General features: G+C 38.8%; 2 protein-coding genes across 2 annotated transcripts; one reads left to right on the top strand and one right to left on the bottom strand.

Moving 5' to 3' along the window:
- Positions 1 to 970: 970 nt before the first annotated feature.
- b4galt1 (UDP-Gal:betaGlcNAc beta 1,4- galactosyltransferase, polypeptide 1) lies at positions 971 to 11,679 on the top strand. The gene is made up of 6 exons (XM_030788208.1): positions 971 to 1,488; positions 2,281 to 2,516; positions 7,692 to 7,879; positions 9,054 to 9,176; positions 9,413 to 9,517; positions 10,203 to 11,679. The coding sequence occupies exons 1-6, from the start codon at positions 1,224 to 1,226 to the stop codon at positions 10,333 to 10,335; spliced, it is 1,050 nt and encodes a 349-aa protein (XP_030644068.1). The 5' UTR covers positions 971 to 1,223; the 3' UTR covers positions 10,336 to 11,679.
- A 1,228-nt stretch (positions 11,680 to 12,907) lies between these two features.
- On the bottom strand, positions 12,908 to 16,757 carry spink4 (serine peptidase inhibitor, Kazal type 4). Its single transcript, XM_030788207.1, has 4 exons — positions 16,575 to 16,757; positions 15,998 to 16,029; positions 14,658 to 14,770; positions 12,908 to 13,488 (listed from the first exon to the last, which is right to left on the bottom strand). The coding sequence occupies exons 1-4, from the start codon at positions 16,630 to 16,632 to the stop codon at positions 13,443 to 13,445; spliced, it is 249 nt and encodes an 82-aa protein (XP_030644067.1). The 5' UTR covers positions 16,633 to 16,757; the 3' UTR covers positions 12,908 to 13,442.
- Between the last annotated feature and the right edge of the window lie 306 nt (positions 16,758 to 17,063).

The raw sequence follows: 17,063 nt of genomic DNA, 5'->3' as shown, positions 1-17,063 counted from the left end.
CACCATTTTTGTTTTTTGACATATAAATCCTAGACAATGTTGCCATTGAAAAGCACAAGCAGACAGCTGTTCCTGAGGCTCTACAACAGATGCACCTGGCACAAATCATCATTCCATAATCCTTCCCCTCCTTTTGCCAATTTCAGTGTTCTCTCAGACACTAATTGGGCCCCCTTGATGTCTGTTGCTTGCTTTAAATAGCAAGCAATGGTAACAAGACAGTAGGAGCAGTCCATTTTCACGAATAAACTGGTGTACCTTATCAACTAGCCAGTACACTTGTGAGTTTGGAATTAAGTATAAGAGCGTAGAAATAGAACTATTAATCACCTGGTATAAGATTAGATGAACGTTATAACGGCATGCTATATTCAAATATCCTTGCCTTTCTTATTGTAACTCCTTGCCGCATCTTACTGAGTCCCTCAAAATAAAATTATAACACACAATTTTCAAATGCTGCTGACTCTGAAGTTAGTGATAAGATTTTTATTTTATTGTGGATCCACCTCATATTCATAGAACACTTAAGTCACATTGTGACACTGGCGCAAATAATGCTGCGCAGCTTGTGCGCACGTATTTTCCTTGCAACAGTAAACACCAACAGAGGAGTTGTCGCTACAGTAATACTACATGTTGTTCTGCATAGACAACATATGGGGGCGATGCTTGCCGATGTCTTGTTAGGATGAAGGCAGGCATGGTCCGCGAGAATTTCGCTGATTTGCGAATTGAGTTGTATAAGGCTAATTTTATTGTATTTGGGTGTTCGGTGGCAGGTCGAGGTGTTAATTCCACTGCGAGCACAGGGTTTTTAACTGTAGGACACTTTAAAAAGTCAGGTACATCAGATCTGCCCACCACTCTCAAGGTTTATCATTCAAAACTGTCACTGAACGTAGTGTGAGTGGGAACGCCCCTCATTTTTGCGTCACAAAACTAATCTCTTCCCCGAGACCGAAACGACTTGAAGTTGCTGCGAAAGGGAACTAAGGTCTAAACGACAACTCTTTCTCTTAAACTGTAAGACATGGGTGGTGACAACCAGTTGCAACGAGAAAGAGCGATTGAAAACCGACGAAACGAACCGCGTGAATAGTATTTGGACAGCTTTAAGCTACTTTTTCCTGGAATGCGAAGTTGACCCTCTCGCTTTTTGTTTTCTTTTTACTTTTTAGTCCAGATCACACTGAATTAAAGACGTTGAATATACAAATACAATGCGTTTATTTGGTAGTCTTCTCCATAAGATATGTACTGTAGTGACTGTCTTGTGTCTGATACACATTGGTGTATCTTTATTTTATTATTTGAATGAATCGCGTTCTGTGCTTCTACGAAACCAGCAAACGCAATCGGAGGCACCAAGTCAAACTGTCATTGCTTCCACCGCCACATCAAGAGGATTAGATGTAAACGTTACTGCTGCTCCAGTAAAGACCGTCAAAGTGTTAGAAAAATGTCCAGACCCGTCTCCAATTTTAGGTAAGTCAGGTCATGGATTGATCTACCGAATAAAGCCGAATTTACTGTATTGCTTGCTTTCATCTGTTTAATTCGACTCATTAAAGCAATCCTCAACAATTGAAACAGGAAATTAAGGCGTACCTTACGTGCCTCATTAATGCGTGTTCATGGTCGCGGTTTCAATTGCCTTTAGGCTATATAGTATAATATGCGTAGCACATAATTAAAGGTAGTCAGATTAGATGATATGATCGTCAGTACCGTAAGGCCAGTTATAGTGTGAAACAGAGAACCTACCTACACGTATTCCGTGTTCTAAAGATGTCACTACAAAGACACGCTACCAAAGGACCCCCTTAAAGTATCCTTATGTAGATAGGAGAATTTCTTTGAAGTAAGCTATTATTATTGTTGTTTATATTAGTTGTTACTGATATTAGTACCTCTTAATGATGATGCCAAATGAAGTCCAAATCGTTTCCATGTCTATCTTTTTTTTTAATCATGTGACTTCTAACCCAGGAGTCCAGACTCAATCATTGCCTGTCTCCACCTCTTGTATTCAACGTTTTAATGGTCATAACCGAAACTGAATTTGAAGTCTTAGTGAAGTCTTGGTTCTTTTTCCTGGTGGGGTGGGAGGGGGTGTCAATGAAGCTTGCAAAATGAGGGTTTAGAGTGTTTTGAGGGAAATCCACGACAGATAAAAAAGGAATCTAGGGAGAGAGAGAGAGAGAACAGGAAGTTAAGTCGGTGACAGGAAGTCTGCAACCGTGACATGAGAAATGACTGCACTTTCCTGTTTTGCAGTTGGGCCTTTACGAGTCGAGTTCTCTGACCCAGTAAACTTGGAACTGGTGAGGAAGGAGAATGCAAACGTGAAGGATGGAGGTCGTTATCGGCCCAGCGACTGCGTGGCCCTGCAGAAGGTTGCCATAATTATACCCTTCCGACACAGAGATGAGCACTTGAAATACTGGCTGTACTACTTACACCCCATCCTCCAGCGTCAACAGCTGGACTATGGTATTTATGTCATTAATCAGGTTAGTACTATCTTAGTACTATCTAATTGTTAGTACTAACAATAATTTGGTGCTATTTCTAAGTCAAGAACTTGGGTGTGGAAGCCCTTATCTTTGAAAATAGATGTTTAACTGCTTTCTACTGTTGTTATCTGGTAGGAAAAAAATCTGTACTTCAGAATAAAGTATGTGTTGCCTCCAGCCAATCAGGGATGTATGGTGTTCATAGAGACAACAAACAGCGGTTGACCAGCCCAAAGTACATTTTTCTGCCTTGCATTATTGGATGATTGTGTTTTGAAACCACATTAGCAGGACACCCTGTCTTCGTACCCCAAAATGTGTTGTGTTGCGTACTCAGTTCTGTGCTGTTGTTCTAAGACACCACTTACAACTGATCATAACTCTGAAACACTGAAGTTCAACACAGACATTGGAGATTTGGGGGGAAAAAAGGGCATTAAACAGGAACAGAAAAAGTACATGCAGAGGGAAAGCTATTAATACCACAAGATTTAAATAAATTTTGCATATTCTATCACCATAATGCATGAGAGACTTCATGTGAACAAGTGTGTTGTTCTCACCGAGTAGAATCATTTTTTTTGTGTGTGTGTGTGTGTGTGCGTGTGTGGTAGAACATTACGTCATATTTTTGAGAATATTGTAATGTTTTTTGATTTACTCTTCACAACTTTTGAGTGCCTGTAAAATAAGTGAATGTTATACATGTTTAAAAATGTAAATACGAAATACAATAATCAGTTCTGTTTTTGGTCGGTAAATTATTAACTCCTCGTGAGCCTGGACAGCTCATGGCTTCGATTTCTCTTCATGACTGTCGGATTTCACCGTTTCCAGCTCAAACGCAGAGACGAACGTGATTACTTCGGCCGAAAAAGCCAGAACGTTCAACAAATCGCAGCTAACACTTTGGATTTTTTAAACATGTTGCCCCTTGTCTGTGAGGACATTGAATAATAACAGGGTTATAGTCCCTGCTCACCCCAAAGAGGGGCAAGAGACCCCCCCCCCCCCCCCGCCCCCATTTTCCCATCCTCTTCATTTCATCCCTAAAACAGATTGCGCGAGCGCTCGCGGCCTAGCTGGGAAACGTTCTTATCAGCAAACGAGTGCCCTTTTAAATTGTCCTCTGTTACCCAGAACAATTTATCTTTCCGGCCGTTTAAGCAACACTGTCTCGTTGTTGTTTTTTTTTTAGAGGAACTTATTTTGTCAGGCAAATTCCTGGAAAAGAAAAGATGTATCGGGAGTCTGAGCTTATCTGAGTCTGTTGGGAGGATTGTGTTGATGCTAGGATTGAGCCTGTTTCTCTGTTGATGTCATTAGTTGAAGATATCTTTTAAGCAGAGGAGAATATGTTTGGATAAAGCCATCTCGGAGAGAAAAAGAAAAAACGAACATCGTTATGAAACAGTGATAAATGCCTTTGAACTCATGGTTGTTTACGCCGACATCCTCCTTGGAAGGGTTTTGTTTTAATTCAACAGTACCCTACACTTTCAAATGAAAACGTGTCGATAACGGCACAGATGGCAGTTATGAGTAATGTTTCGTCAACATACCTTAGTTTTACAACATTTTAGGCTAATTTACTGGACTAACATGAAACTAAAATGTAGTTTGTGTATTTAATGATAAGCTTTATGCATTCTGTATAATGCTGACAGTGTTGTATTATCGTGTTACACTATATTCTTAAGGAAAATAATCTAAACATAGGAGATCCAGAACTTGCTAACATTTTCCCATACTTTTGGAATGCAGTGATGCGATCGCACGCTCTCATTTCTTATTTTTCCTCGGCAGTTCTCTTAATAACAGTTATTATTCTGTCATCTGAAGGCAATGAGAGTTTGTCACTACAAGTCTGACTTTGAAAGTGCACGTGGTGCAGGTGCTTCCTGAGTAATTTGCTCAAGCCATGTGAAACGCCCGAATGTTGGTTTAGTACCTTCCGCACACTTCTTCAAGGAAATCAGTATGTAAAAGAAGAGTTTAGAATAGACAAATGTTGGTAGAGAAAATGTTTTTGTGTTTGTCTGTGTCCGTGTGTGTGTGTGTGTGTGTGTGTGTGTGTGCATATACTGTAAATTCTCAAACAAAAGCCGGGTGTGACGCTTGTTCGGGCAAATAAAGGCCAGTTCCAAATACAGGCCAGGTAAAAAACAACAACAACAGCAACAAAAAACCCCCATAAATCAAGGCTCAGGTGGTAAATTCATCACATTTCCACAGCATTATTTGCATCAGTACAACAACATGTGGTAATTATGCTCACCACTATGTTGCTATTAGTTTCACTTTTTAACAGAGATACCATACTGATGTTCTAACTCACATCGATTGTGGTCGCTGTAGGACAGTGTGTGTTAATGGCCCATTGTTCGTATTCAGGGACATCACTGCCAAAACTCTCTCCTTCCTATGTCCTATGCATTATTTCATTAATTCAATGAGATATTTCATATAACAGCATGTTTTAAAGGTACTTGGAAAATGTCACGGGAAGGAAAAAATGTCTGATTTTAGATGGCGTAGGTACGGTAATGGTAAGGACAGTCAGTGAGCTGGAAACAGTGGAACAGATTTTACGTTTAAACCTGTCGTTATTTCAACCTGTTCCCATTTATCCTGCTTGATTAATAATAAAACAAATAATTCACAGGATGATCAACACTAATCGACTTACATATAGTAAATGATTCCATCATTCTGTGATAGAATTACTGTTCTCTGCAAACTATTGCATCATTCGCTATATCCACAGATGGTTTTAATCTGTCGATAATTGTGCTCTTCGTTCTCTCTCCAAATTCAGGTAATACTGGTACAGTAAAATGATCTGCGAAAAGTCTGCTATGTAAATGCTCATGAAACATCCGCTTTTGTGCGGTCTGTGTGCTAAGCTTTGTTGTGCATTGCACACAGGCAGATGCTATATACAGATACGTGTATTGCATCAGCTTAATTAAACAATCTCTAGTTGTAACTTTCATGAGAGCACAAAAACTTAAAACAGTCTGCACTATTTCATTTTGCGTTATGATCTTTCACATCTTTCAATGGCCTGTCTCTAATAATAGCCTGTCTCAAATAAAGGCCTTTCTTCAGTAGAGGTAAATAAAGGCCCTGGCAACTATTTGAGAATTTACGGTGTGTGTGTGTGTGTGTGTGTGTGTGTGTGTGTTTGTGTGTGTGTGTGTGTGTGCAAATAAGTAAATGAAATGTAAATGTAAATGAAAAGTAAATGTAAAGTTTTTAAGGTATCACTTTTTGTCTGAGACAAAGGGATTCATCACTTGGTTTAGGTTTGCTATATTTTTATATGTTAATTGGTCATGTAATTGGTATTCTTGTCTCAAATTCTCTAAAAATCTGTGATTGTTAAACTGATGACCAGTAAAGCCTGAGATATCTTGAGGAAATTCAGTGAAGCTACTTTGACCTTTGTCATAGACTTCACTTGGGTTTGAAGTTAGCACAAGAGTGGCCAACTTCTCCTTCTGGTTTATTTTGTCTGTCATCATTTTAGCTAGTGTTAGTTTTTCTTTTTTCTGTTGTTAGCGGGACAACTGGTCATGTTGGCACTGAACTGCGGTTTTGTGAGAGTGTAATAGCATTAGATTGCAACACCACCAAACTGAAAGATTGTCCAATCGCTGTACTTATGACTTGACCTGAAGGATCTCCTTTTATCCCATTGGATGTTTGTTTCTGTTTTGATTGGATACAGAGCACAGTAATGGGCTGACTGAGTCTGACCCCTTGGAGATTATTTCACCATTAATTTATCCATGGGAAAATTATGAAGGGCTTGTTTTGCTGGATGCAGATTAACTTCAGTCGAGGATGACATTCGGTCCAAGACCCGGCCTAATCCGTGTCTGGAAAACCGCCCACTGGGAATTTATCTTTTACAGTAACTTCGTTATTGGGAAAACAGATAATATTACGTAACCACCCGATTGAATTTATGATTCGTAGCTCAAACCCAACAAACACCAACAGTAACCTGGTGGTGTCTGTCAAGTTGTGGTCCACATTTAAGTAAACAGTAATCTTTTCCTGGTGTGTAACGTAGCTGGACCGATAGTGGGCAAAAATAAATGCTCATGGGAGAAAAACACGTCTTCATTTCCTCATAACGAGTGGACTCTTTACACTTGGAGTTGGACTGTTAATATGACAGCAGAAGCAGGAAGAGCTCGAGACCTATGCTCTAGTTTTGCAGGAAAACAGGCTGAGTCAGCAGTTTTCTTTTCTTTTTTTTTTTTTCTTTTCTCTTCAAATGATTAAATATTAGCTGAAGAGGACAAAGGAAAGGTTGTCTGCATAGATAAGAATGTATCATTTCAATAGTGAGCTGTCATCACACTGAATTTTCAGTCTGTCAGTTTTCCTGCCGGTTGCAGATGAAAATAAAATGTTGGCAACAACACATTTTTCTTATTTTGTTTTATTGAATATATGTTTCCTTTGGTCAGAAGGTTTTTCTTTCGTGATTTGATGACACATTCTCTCGCTTTTTGTGATGGTCATTACGTTACAGGTTATAAGTTGTGTTTCATGTCGATTTTACACAAGTGGTTGACTGTAGAATGATTCCACCTCAGGGAATGTAAATTCCCTGATGTAAATTTCACGTCACTGTTAAGGTACCAGGAGAGGGTAGAGCTGGCTATTTCATTTGTGTCTGAACGGGCTTTACGTCGCATATCTGTGTGCCCCTCAGGTGCTGATTAAGTTTGACTTTGTTGTGATACCTTGCTGGTCTTATGGTTTATATTGGCGTAAATGCACCGGCTGATTCTCCTCTGAGAGTTTCATGCCAGGGTATCACACTCCTTCCATTTCTTACCATCTCCTCAACTAGTTAGACTTCCTAAATAAACTTAGACTTTTTAACGTCTGAATGTGTCCGTATTGTATTGTATTGTATTGTACTGTGTTGTTTTGTATTTCCTTTGTATTGCTGCTAATATGTGGGGTGTCTGCTGTCCATGTATGTACTGTGCTCCAGAGCTAACATACTATACTGTGTGGCTAATAAACGATCTAGTCTAATCTAATCTAATCTAATCTAATCTAATCTAATCTAATCTAATCTAAATTGTCAGTTGATTATCATGAGAGCTGACTTTTTTTTTTTTTCCTAATCTCAATTTGTACTAGGCTGGTGAGGATACCTTCAACCGTGCTAAGTTGCTGAACGTGGGTTATGCAGAAGCCCTGAAGGAATACGACTACGACTGTTTCGTGTTCAGTGATGTTGACCTCATCCCCATGGATGACCGCAACACCTATAAATGCTACAACCAGCCTCGTCATCTCTCTGTGTCTATGGATAAATTTGGCTTCAGGTAGGAAACTAACTTCAGACTGTTGATTCATCAGCGTAAGAAGAAGAGTTTTTATATTTCTTTGTTGTCTCCAAACTCTTTCAAACTGTTTTCAAGATGTACTGTGTCTTTTTCGCCATTCCCCGCATGTCTTAAGAATCACTGGAATGGTGAGGTTTTTGTGGGATAGATAAAAAAAACAAACCAGTGACCTGAGGACAATGAAGGTTTTGAATGTTGCCTGATTTTAAATGTCTTTATATCACCATTCACCAAAATCCTTAGAATGCTACCCGTCAAACCAGTAGTGGTGTTAGGGTTTTTTTTTTTTTTTTTTCAAATTTCTTTTCAGTTAGCACACAAACCGGCCCTGTTCCCCAAATCTCTTTGCAAAACATTCTTGTTTCATTGTATTCAGTGGTGTTGTTTGCATTGGCTGCTGACGACAATACAATGGAAAGGTATATCTGGGAAAATGAGACTTGTCCACTGTTTGGTCTGGTTTCATTATACAAGCACTGTTGTCTCTTGTTACCTGAGGAAAGGGTTACCTTCAGTCAAATGAGAGTAGTAAAACACCGGCGTGTATGCCCTTTTTCAACCAGCATTTCCCTGTATTTACCAATGATGTTTTACCACAGAGTTAATTCAAAGAAGTAAATGAGTGTCACTTTGACCTGTTCTGGTTTGCTGTGCTGTTGACTTTAATTGGTTGAACACACACGATACTATGAGTTTTACAGCTAACTGGAGCAAGGTGTGACTCTGTGAATTATTAAGTAGGAGCTAACGTGATGCTGAGGAGGAAACTTGGACATGTCCCTTCTCTCTGTCTTAAAGCAAAAGATTAAAACGGACACCATCCTTGTTCTCGATGCATGTTTTACTCAGGTTGTTTTTGTAGGGTTAATGAATTTCCTCTTGTCTATACCAAAAGGCGCATCAAATTCTGGTTGTTCAAACTTTATTCAGTTCGGGGAGGATGTTAATATTAGCTAAATCAATACTAAAGGAGCTGCAGAAGGAGGCACATTTCCTCACACAGCGACAGGAAAAAATGGATCCTCCATTTCAATAGTTAAAACCATAGTATCTACAGTTTTGCAATGTTGCACTCTATTTCTGATTGATTGTTTGACTGATTGATTAATGTTTTGAAGTTAATGAATGAACCGTTTTCCCTTTGAACATTAAGGTTACCCTATAATCAGTACTTCGGAGGAGTGTCGGCCCTGAGTAAAGAACAGTATCTGAAAATCAATGGCCTCCCAAACAACTACTGGGGGTGGGGAGGAGAAGACGATGACATTTACAACAGGTAAAACGGGCCTGTCTACTTTCCGTAGGCGTCAGCTGTCGCAAGCCGTTAGCAAAGCCACGGTAACCAAGACTGTACCGTATTTCTATTAGAACCTCTCTTTTATCCTCATTTCATTTCGTTTCATTTTAGTGACTTATGAAAGGTCATGCTTAAATAAAATGCGTTTTACATTCTCCAGCGTGAAGTTTCTTTTGCGTTCAATTTGTCCGTATATTTATCTGTCACGGCTTTAGGTTGGTTGCGCGAGGTATGTCGGTTTCTCGTCCCGACGGCGTAATCGGTAAGTGCCGAATGATCCGGCACAACAGGGACGCGAAAAACGAGCCCAACCCGCAAAGGTATGAACGGCCTTCAAACACTTGCCTCTGACTTCAGGCCTCATCTGTTACCGTGACGTGTGATTCAGTTTAAGCTAATCAATTACATGTTGGTAACATACATGAGGATTCAAGTTTCTGTTAGCGCTATCTCTGTGAGTGACCTGATAGCACCAATGAAGAAAACACAACGGAAAAAATGGGATATGGTACATTGATAAGGCTATCTCAACCATCTATTCTTCTTGTCAAGAAACTTGTTGAAAAGCAACATTCTTTTTTTTTCCATGAGTGTTTCAAAGCACTCTTTAAAATAAAATTGTTTCCTGGCCAAGTAGTTGTATCTTTAATCTTGTTAGTTTCCTCTGCAGTACTGATATATCCGTTTGGGTATGGTTTTTCGTTTTATTTGTACCTCAGAGCAAGTGACGTAACATGGCCTATGTGACTACTGATGGCTAAATTCCGATATCTCTCTGTGTCTATGTAGTACTTATAAGGGCATTTTGAACATTATTTATAAGAAAGTATTTTTTTAATAAGGACATCTCTGTCACCATCTCAACATGACCCATTTAGATAATCTCTTTCCAGTTAACTGCGTCACCAGATCATAACCATAAAACATTGATTGTGATATTGCAACGTGTCAGTGTATCACATTTCATAGATTCTTCCTCATTCTTTTTTTTTTTTTTTTGTCTAGGTTTGATCGAATCGCCCACACAAGAATTACAATGAACAAAGACGGCATTAACAGTCTTCAGTACAAAGTTCTGAACGTTGAGAAGGACCAGTTGTTCACAAAAATTACAGTAGATATTGGGAAGCCAACTTAGCACTGGAAAAGCTTGGAACACAAGAAAATGATGTGTTCTTCACCAGTGTTTCAAAGTTTACTATGGACTGCAAAGAATAGGATTGTTTTTTACATTCGATGACCACTGCACAACTGGCTTGGCGATATACAAAATCTCTCATCCTGTTACGTGATGAGAAAGAAGATCTTTTTTTTTCTCAGTGAGAAAGTATAAATTCTTTGAATAGAGAAGACAGGTATTCTCTGGAAGCAGCTGGAATGTCAGTTGAACAAAGAGATTATGCAAAACCTGTCTCCCAGACAAGGTGTGATTTGCTAACAGGAGCCAAAGCGCTAAGACGACACAACCACACAGACGGGAATATTCTGAATGGAATATTCTTTATTTGATTCATCATCTCACTTGGAAAAGACTCTTATACAAGAAACCTGCAAGGCCTTTCAAATGGGACTTAAAGCGGTGAGAAAGTATAAATTCTTTGAATAGAGAAGACAGGTATTCTCTGGAAGCAGCTGGAATGTCAGTTGAACAAAGAGATTATGCAAAACCTGTCTCCCAGACAAGGTGTGATTTGCTAACAGGAGCCAAAGCGCTAAGACGACACAACCACACAGACGGGAATATTCTGAATGGAATATTCTTTATTTGATTCATCATCTCACTTGGAAAAGACTCTTATACAAGAAACCTGCAAGGCCTTTCAAATGGGACTTAAAGCCAATGTCTTCACTGAATGTGAAAAAAAAACATAATTTATAGGCTCTGCTAAAGCAGATACTGGGATATTCCCATTGTTTGCCTCTATAACTTATATGTCCATTATGTGAATATGTTTTAAGTGCCTTGTTTGCTTCCCTCCCTCAGGAAATGGTGTAATGCAGTATCCTCTTAGGGGTGGGTCTAAGATTTACATTTTTATTAAGTTTTTGAAAAACTATGGAATCTTTATCGTGTGTTTATACATATGCAGTCCTTTCTGTATTCTCTGAGGTTCTTGTAAAAAAAAAAAACCACACAGGAACGTTTTGATATTTTTCATGCCAATGCTATGTTAAGTACAATGACTGAAGTGTACTTAATGTCTTTTTGAATGGTGTCTTACAAGAACATTACGTGAAACCAATGTTACAGATAAAAATTTGAAGTGTTCTTCAATTGAACTCAGGGCCGCAGATGTGAAAACATCTTAAGGAATATTCTTCTTTCCATTTCCTAAGACTTTTGAGGTGATTGTATACTTGACTGTTTTAAAGGTTATGCCTTAAATTGGTGAAAGAAATATATTTTGTTGATTTCTTTGTGTTCTTTGTCTCTGTGCGAAATAAATCCTCATTTAACTGGGTAATCTGGAAAAAGCCACAAGACTTCAGTGAGAGCTTTTTTTTTTTCTTTTTCTTTTTTTTTTGCAAATCTCTGATCTGTGATCTTGAGTAAAGAGCATCTTGGTGGTTTTATGCCTTTTCGTAGAAAGTCACAAGTAAAATTTCACAGAGCACAGAAAAGAAACTACTACTGACACTTGTTGATTATTTGCAAACATGTTGCAATGATCTATACTATAGGTCTTCGAAGAAAATGGAATTTTTTTTTATTTGTTTAACTAAATCAACAGCTCAAAATAAATAAATAAAATCACAATATCATACTCTTATGACTCAGGGTCGTAACAGTTACCTTAATGTGAAAACGGTCTATAAATTAAGAATGGTGAGTATTTTATGTTTGTGCTATTTTGCTATCATCATTTACTCTCATTGAGACAGTGTTGGGATGGTTGACCTTTAATTTGCTTCATACAACAGTAACAATGTTTTTCATCGCTCAAGCCCTTAGGCTGGCCCATTCTCAAGCCTCTAACCGTGTGACGACAGTCATCAGAATTTAAGGGCATTACTTCCTTAGCAGGTTGGTAGCATGTGTTAGCCATACCAGTAGCATTGTGTATGCTAGTGTGGTAGCATTCTGAGGTGGATAGATTGCTATGTATGTACAGTATGCTCTCTACAATACATTTTTGTGTCTTGATCAAAATATGCTTTTTAAAGGAATGAACTGTGAATTCTTCATAAATACAAAAACAACTCCCCAAAATCCGTTTGAGTAATTCATTTAGCAGCATTCATTGACAGGTTTCTGTTAGCATTGTGCTGGCATTAAACTATTTTTCAGTGAATTGTCATGTCGGATGTACTGCTCCTCCTGAGACCATGCCAAGGAAAACTCTTAACAGAAAGAAATGAATTTGAGAAGATCCACATTTCAGTGACCCCAGCCTTAACCTCAGCCAGCTGTTTTTTTTTTTCCCCTCCCTGGCATGTCAGTTGTTTTGGCCCAGGATGGCCAGCTTACGCCTTCTTATAAACACATATTGGAAACAATCAAACAGAACCAAAAACCCACATTTACTTTTCATCCATAATGATAACTATCTATTAGGATACTGTCAACAGGATATCTATCTATCTATCTACCTATCTATCTGTCTGTCTATCTATATGTGAATGTGTGTATGTGTGTGTGTGTATGTGTTTACGTAAAGGTATACAAATGGATATAGATATAGACACACACACACACACACACACACACACACACACACACACACATTTATTGTAGTGTTTGACTAGAATGCATACTTAACAGTTGCCATAAGAAGTGTTATTCCAAATCTCGAGTGCTGGACACTTGAGTTTGCATCAGGGTTCCCTGATGTTTCCTGGTTGGTGTGTTCTCTGCACTATTCTTAAGACAGTTTTCTTTTAAGAATACAAGCATACAGAAAGCATACATTCTGGAAAGCAGCCCAGGGCTCGGTAGATCAATGTCACGAGCAATTCTGTAGCAGAACGTTTATCAACGCCGGCCCCAGTCAGTGACATTTGCATTTTGGCTTTGGTCTCCTCATCGCACGTGCATTTCCGGAACATGCAAGCTTTCCTGTTCTGCCTCTTAGACTGGAATACCAGGAAATACATCCATGGAAATACAGGAAGAAAGGAAGTCACACGTTTAGCTGCAAATTACTTTTTTTTTTAATTGATGAATTTGATCTACCGATCAAAAGGTGTTTCATTGACTCAGGTCATTCCAAGGGGCACGAAATGTCATCATTTACAACGATGAGGTCAACATTCTCCCTCCTTCATAACCATGATGTCCGTTTTGGTTCTCCTGGTGAGAAAAATCAAGAAATGTGACTCAGCTATTTACAAAGACATGCATAGCTCATGGATCGCTACAGTCCAACATCTATGGGCTCTTCGCTTCTATGACAGAAATGCCACTCTTGGGAGGCAGGACAAACAAGTTTCAGACTTCGCCTGGTTTTGACTCCACCCTGTCAGTCATCATTTTAATGAACAAACCTAGGACTGATTAAAAGCTACGGTTCAGCCAGAATGGTTGACTGCGTGTTACATTTGCCTTATTAGAAGAGCCCAATTTTCTTTATAACTTTTTCACTGTCGTCTTAATCAGAGTTCACACGGTTTTGCTTGTCTTCTGTGTAGGAACTAGTTTTTGAGCAAACAGGGGAAAGAAAGAAAGACATGCTTTTCGTTACGACTCGTCTTTCATCCTGTTCGACCACATTTTTTTAGTTGAAAAATGTATTCGACTGCAGTCAAGGCGGCAGGTAAAATTCACAACAAAAGAACATCTCAAAGAAGCACCGCACGTGAAAGATGTAGTCAAACACGGTATGGGCATTGTTCTAAAAGGAGATACAGTTTGTCAGGAATGAACGAATACGCTTGATTAACTACTTAAACCATATACGTATTCACAAAAATATTTTTCTCAAGTTAGGTTTCTCTTTTCTACATAACTCATACGAACTTTTTTGTCTTAATTATTGCCTTAAAAGTTTTTTGGAATTTTGATTTCTCATTGATGGTTCCAATTTCTCAGTTCCAATTGGTTATATTTCTAAAAGATATCACAGTTCTGCTCCAAATATCATATAGAGTTATTTTGAAGTTCAGACATAATTGTTCAGTATCATGCAGGGATATTGTGTTACTTTCTGTGGTGTCCCCTTGCATTGTTTAAAACAGGTTCTCCTGTTTAAACTCCTGTCTTGTGGACAATGTTGCCCGGATATCAGTTCCAGCTTAATCTATTTTTTAACTTTAAAACACTTGAATCTGTGAATTCAGAACTAAAATATTTTGTCCAATCAGTCCAAGGGGCTTGTATTTGGAAACACTGTACTACACAATTCATTAAACACTTGTATGAATTTTTACCACACAACAAGAGGTAGGGATTTCTACGTCTCTGTTGCCATGGCTTCATGAGGTTGTCATTCACTCTGTTTCAGTTAAGGCATTGGTACTTACAGTCTTTGTACACAGAGAGCACAGTCGTTAGCATAGGTGTTTCCATCTGTCCCACACACCGGAGCCAGGTTCATGGGACAAGCTTCAATCTCAGCCAAATCTCCACATGTTGGCTGTAGAAAGACAGAACAACCATGTGATAGGAATATCCAGTTCACCCACTGATTCATACACTGACTTTTGCGTATTCATAGAATAAAATAGTAAAATACACATTTACATTACATTTATTCATTTTACAGACACTTTTATCTAAAGCGACTTCCAAGACAGACTTTGCAAAATACAGCCGAAAGCGGCATTTACAGAGTTGAAACAGCTGAGCATTCAGAAATCTTCCAATTTGGCATAAAATATTGACTGAATGCACAATTTTCTCTTCTTATCCGGTTCCATATGCTGTGTTTGCCCTACTAAAATCAGCAATACTGTTTTGCTTAAATGAATATTTCCAGTATTTACTGGACTCTAGTGCCACCTGTTGGATGAACTGGATAACTATTATATACTGTGATGACTTCATCTCCTCCCTCCATTCTACTGGTAACCAGTCTAACCACCTTAATAATTCAGTTACATGCTCCACCTGTTTTTATTCAGTTAAGTCTGGTTCTCACATGCTTTCTGTTTTCTGGTTGTGTAAATACCCCTGTATTCCAGTGATGTCTTATCAAGTCTTATGTTGAATCACATCTGTCACGGTAAAAGTGAACCCTGTTACCCTGATCCTGCTACCTGAACCCTACCTGCTCATATCACTCTGTTCTATGCATGCTGATCTATGACCCTCGTCCAATTCCTTTGTCAACCTGTCTGTGAGTCCAACCTCGAGTCACCCTCTATCTCCTGAGTCTGTCTGTCACGCTGGCCTATCGTTCTAAGTAAACCCCCTGATTTTGTGCGTGTGTGTGTGTGTGTGTGCGTGTGTGCGTGTGTGTGTATATATATATATATTTTGTGCTACAGCGCCATCACTTGACGAATAGGTGCTAGCCACTTTAGGGTCATGTGACGTTCACACCTGCCAAATTACATAATTCTAGAAAAGCGTTTCTCCCCATCCCGTTATGAATAGCGTTCAAGAGACATGGGAAAAACAAAAGGGCTCCCTCAATTTCCCTGCTCGGATGTCAGTAAATAGCCATGGAAACTCTACAGATCTGCTAAGTGATTGTTTATGTTTTTTATTGTCATAGCACAACTATGATATACGTGGTCAGTGTAAGATATCACAGAAGTCAATTAACACAATGGAGAGAGAGAGAAGGTATTCTACTCTGTAACACAGTACAAACATATAGTTTAGACAACGTATAAAAATACATAACAGAATATTTTACCTTCCTCTGCATCCCTGATTTTTCCTCAGCCTCTGAAAAAAAAGAGGGTTTGTAAAGAATAAGACAATATGTTTTTTTTACAGGGGAAAAAAAAAAAAAGAAAAGTGAACCAGAATGTTATTATTGTGTTACTTTGTCCACCTGTGGCTGAATTCAGCTGTTAAATCATGGAGCCAAATGAGAGCGTTTTATAGCTGTTTTAAGGTTTACAGTCTAAGTAAAGTTACAGGCAGGTGCGCCTGCCCTCAGAGGCAAACAAACCGTAATTTCACCGTGTTTCCGCCGTCCTTACAGATGTCTATTAAAACGACTGAACAATGACAAACTGAAGGACAAAATATCACCACAAGATTATCTTGAAGAGATAAAAAAAAAAAAATAACAAAATGAATAACTGCTTTGTGTCTGGAGATGTTTTAACTCGTGAAGAAAAAAAAAAAAACCCTCAGCAAACAAATACTTGAAACGTCCAAAAGGAGAGAGAATGGAAAGAAAGAAAGACGTACACTGTACACAGCAATAAGAAAAGTACACGCCTTGTCTTTAAGTCAAATAAACAGACGCGCGTCTGTCTAACCTGAAACGAGGAGAAGAAGAGCAGCAACACAAAGAAGCAACAATCCCTTGCCAGCCATCTTGTGTCAGTGTGAGTGTGTGTGTGTGAGGATTCAGTCTTTTCGCGTGGTTAATAAGTCTACCAGATAAGGTGGGAACGCCCGCACCTGACGGGACAAGCCACAAGCACTTTCACCGCATAAGCAGCCACTGCTGGCAAGTACACAAGGACATGACGTGCACCGTTTCACAGGGCTGCAGACTGACGAGTGCTGCATGTGAACCTTTCAAATGGCCAATGGACGACATTGAAGACGGTCATCTGACAGTGCAGCGAGTACAGAGATCAGCGGTTGATTACAAGTTCAAATTGAAGCTATCGGTCAAGGCCCTTTTTTTTTTTTTTTTTTGGGAAAACAACATCATTTAAGGCCTGTTTTTTTTTCTATTCTTTTATTTATTTCATTTATTTATTTATTTATTTATTTTTAGCTGTGGACTATTCAAATAT

Source organism: Chanos chanos, chromosome 11 (genome assembly GCF_902362185.1).
Source record: "Chanos chanos chromosome 11, fChaCha1.1, whole genome shotgun sequence".
NCBI lineage: Eukaryota > Metazoa > Chordata > Actinopteri > Gonorynchiformes > Chanidae > Chanos > Chanos chanos.
This window is presented reverse-complemented; position numbering and strand designations above follow the sequence as displayed.

Coding starts and splice junctions, on each gene's coding strand:
- spink4 (XM_030788207.1), bottom strand. CDS start 16,632: ATGGCTGGCAAGGGATTGTTGCTTCTTTGTGTTGCTGCTCTTCTTCTC. Junction 16,030..16,574: donor TCTTCTTCTCCTCGTTTCAG/GTTAGACAGACG, acceptor CTTTTTTTTCAG/AGGCTGAGGAAAAATCAGGG. Junction 14,771..15,997: donor AATCAGGGATGCAGAGGAAG/GTAAAATATTCT, acceptor GTCTTTCTACAG/CCAACATGTGGAGATTTGGC.
- b4galt1 (XM_030788208.1), top strand. CDS start 1,224: ATGCGTTTATTTGGTAGTCTTCTCCATAAGATATGTACTGTAGTGACT. Junction 2,517..7,691: donor GTATTTATGTCATTAATCAG/GTTAGTACTATC, acceptor AATTTGTACTAG/GCTGGTGAGGATACCTTCAA. Junction 9,177..9,412: donor GACGATGACATTTACAACAG/GTAAAACGGGCC, acceptor TCACGGCTTTAG/GTTGGTTGCGCGAGGTATGT.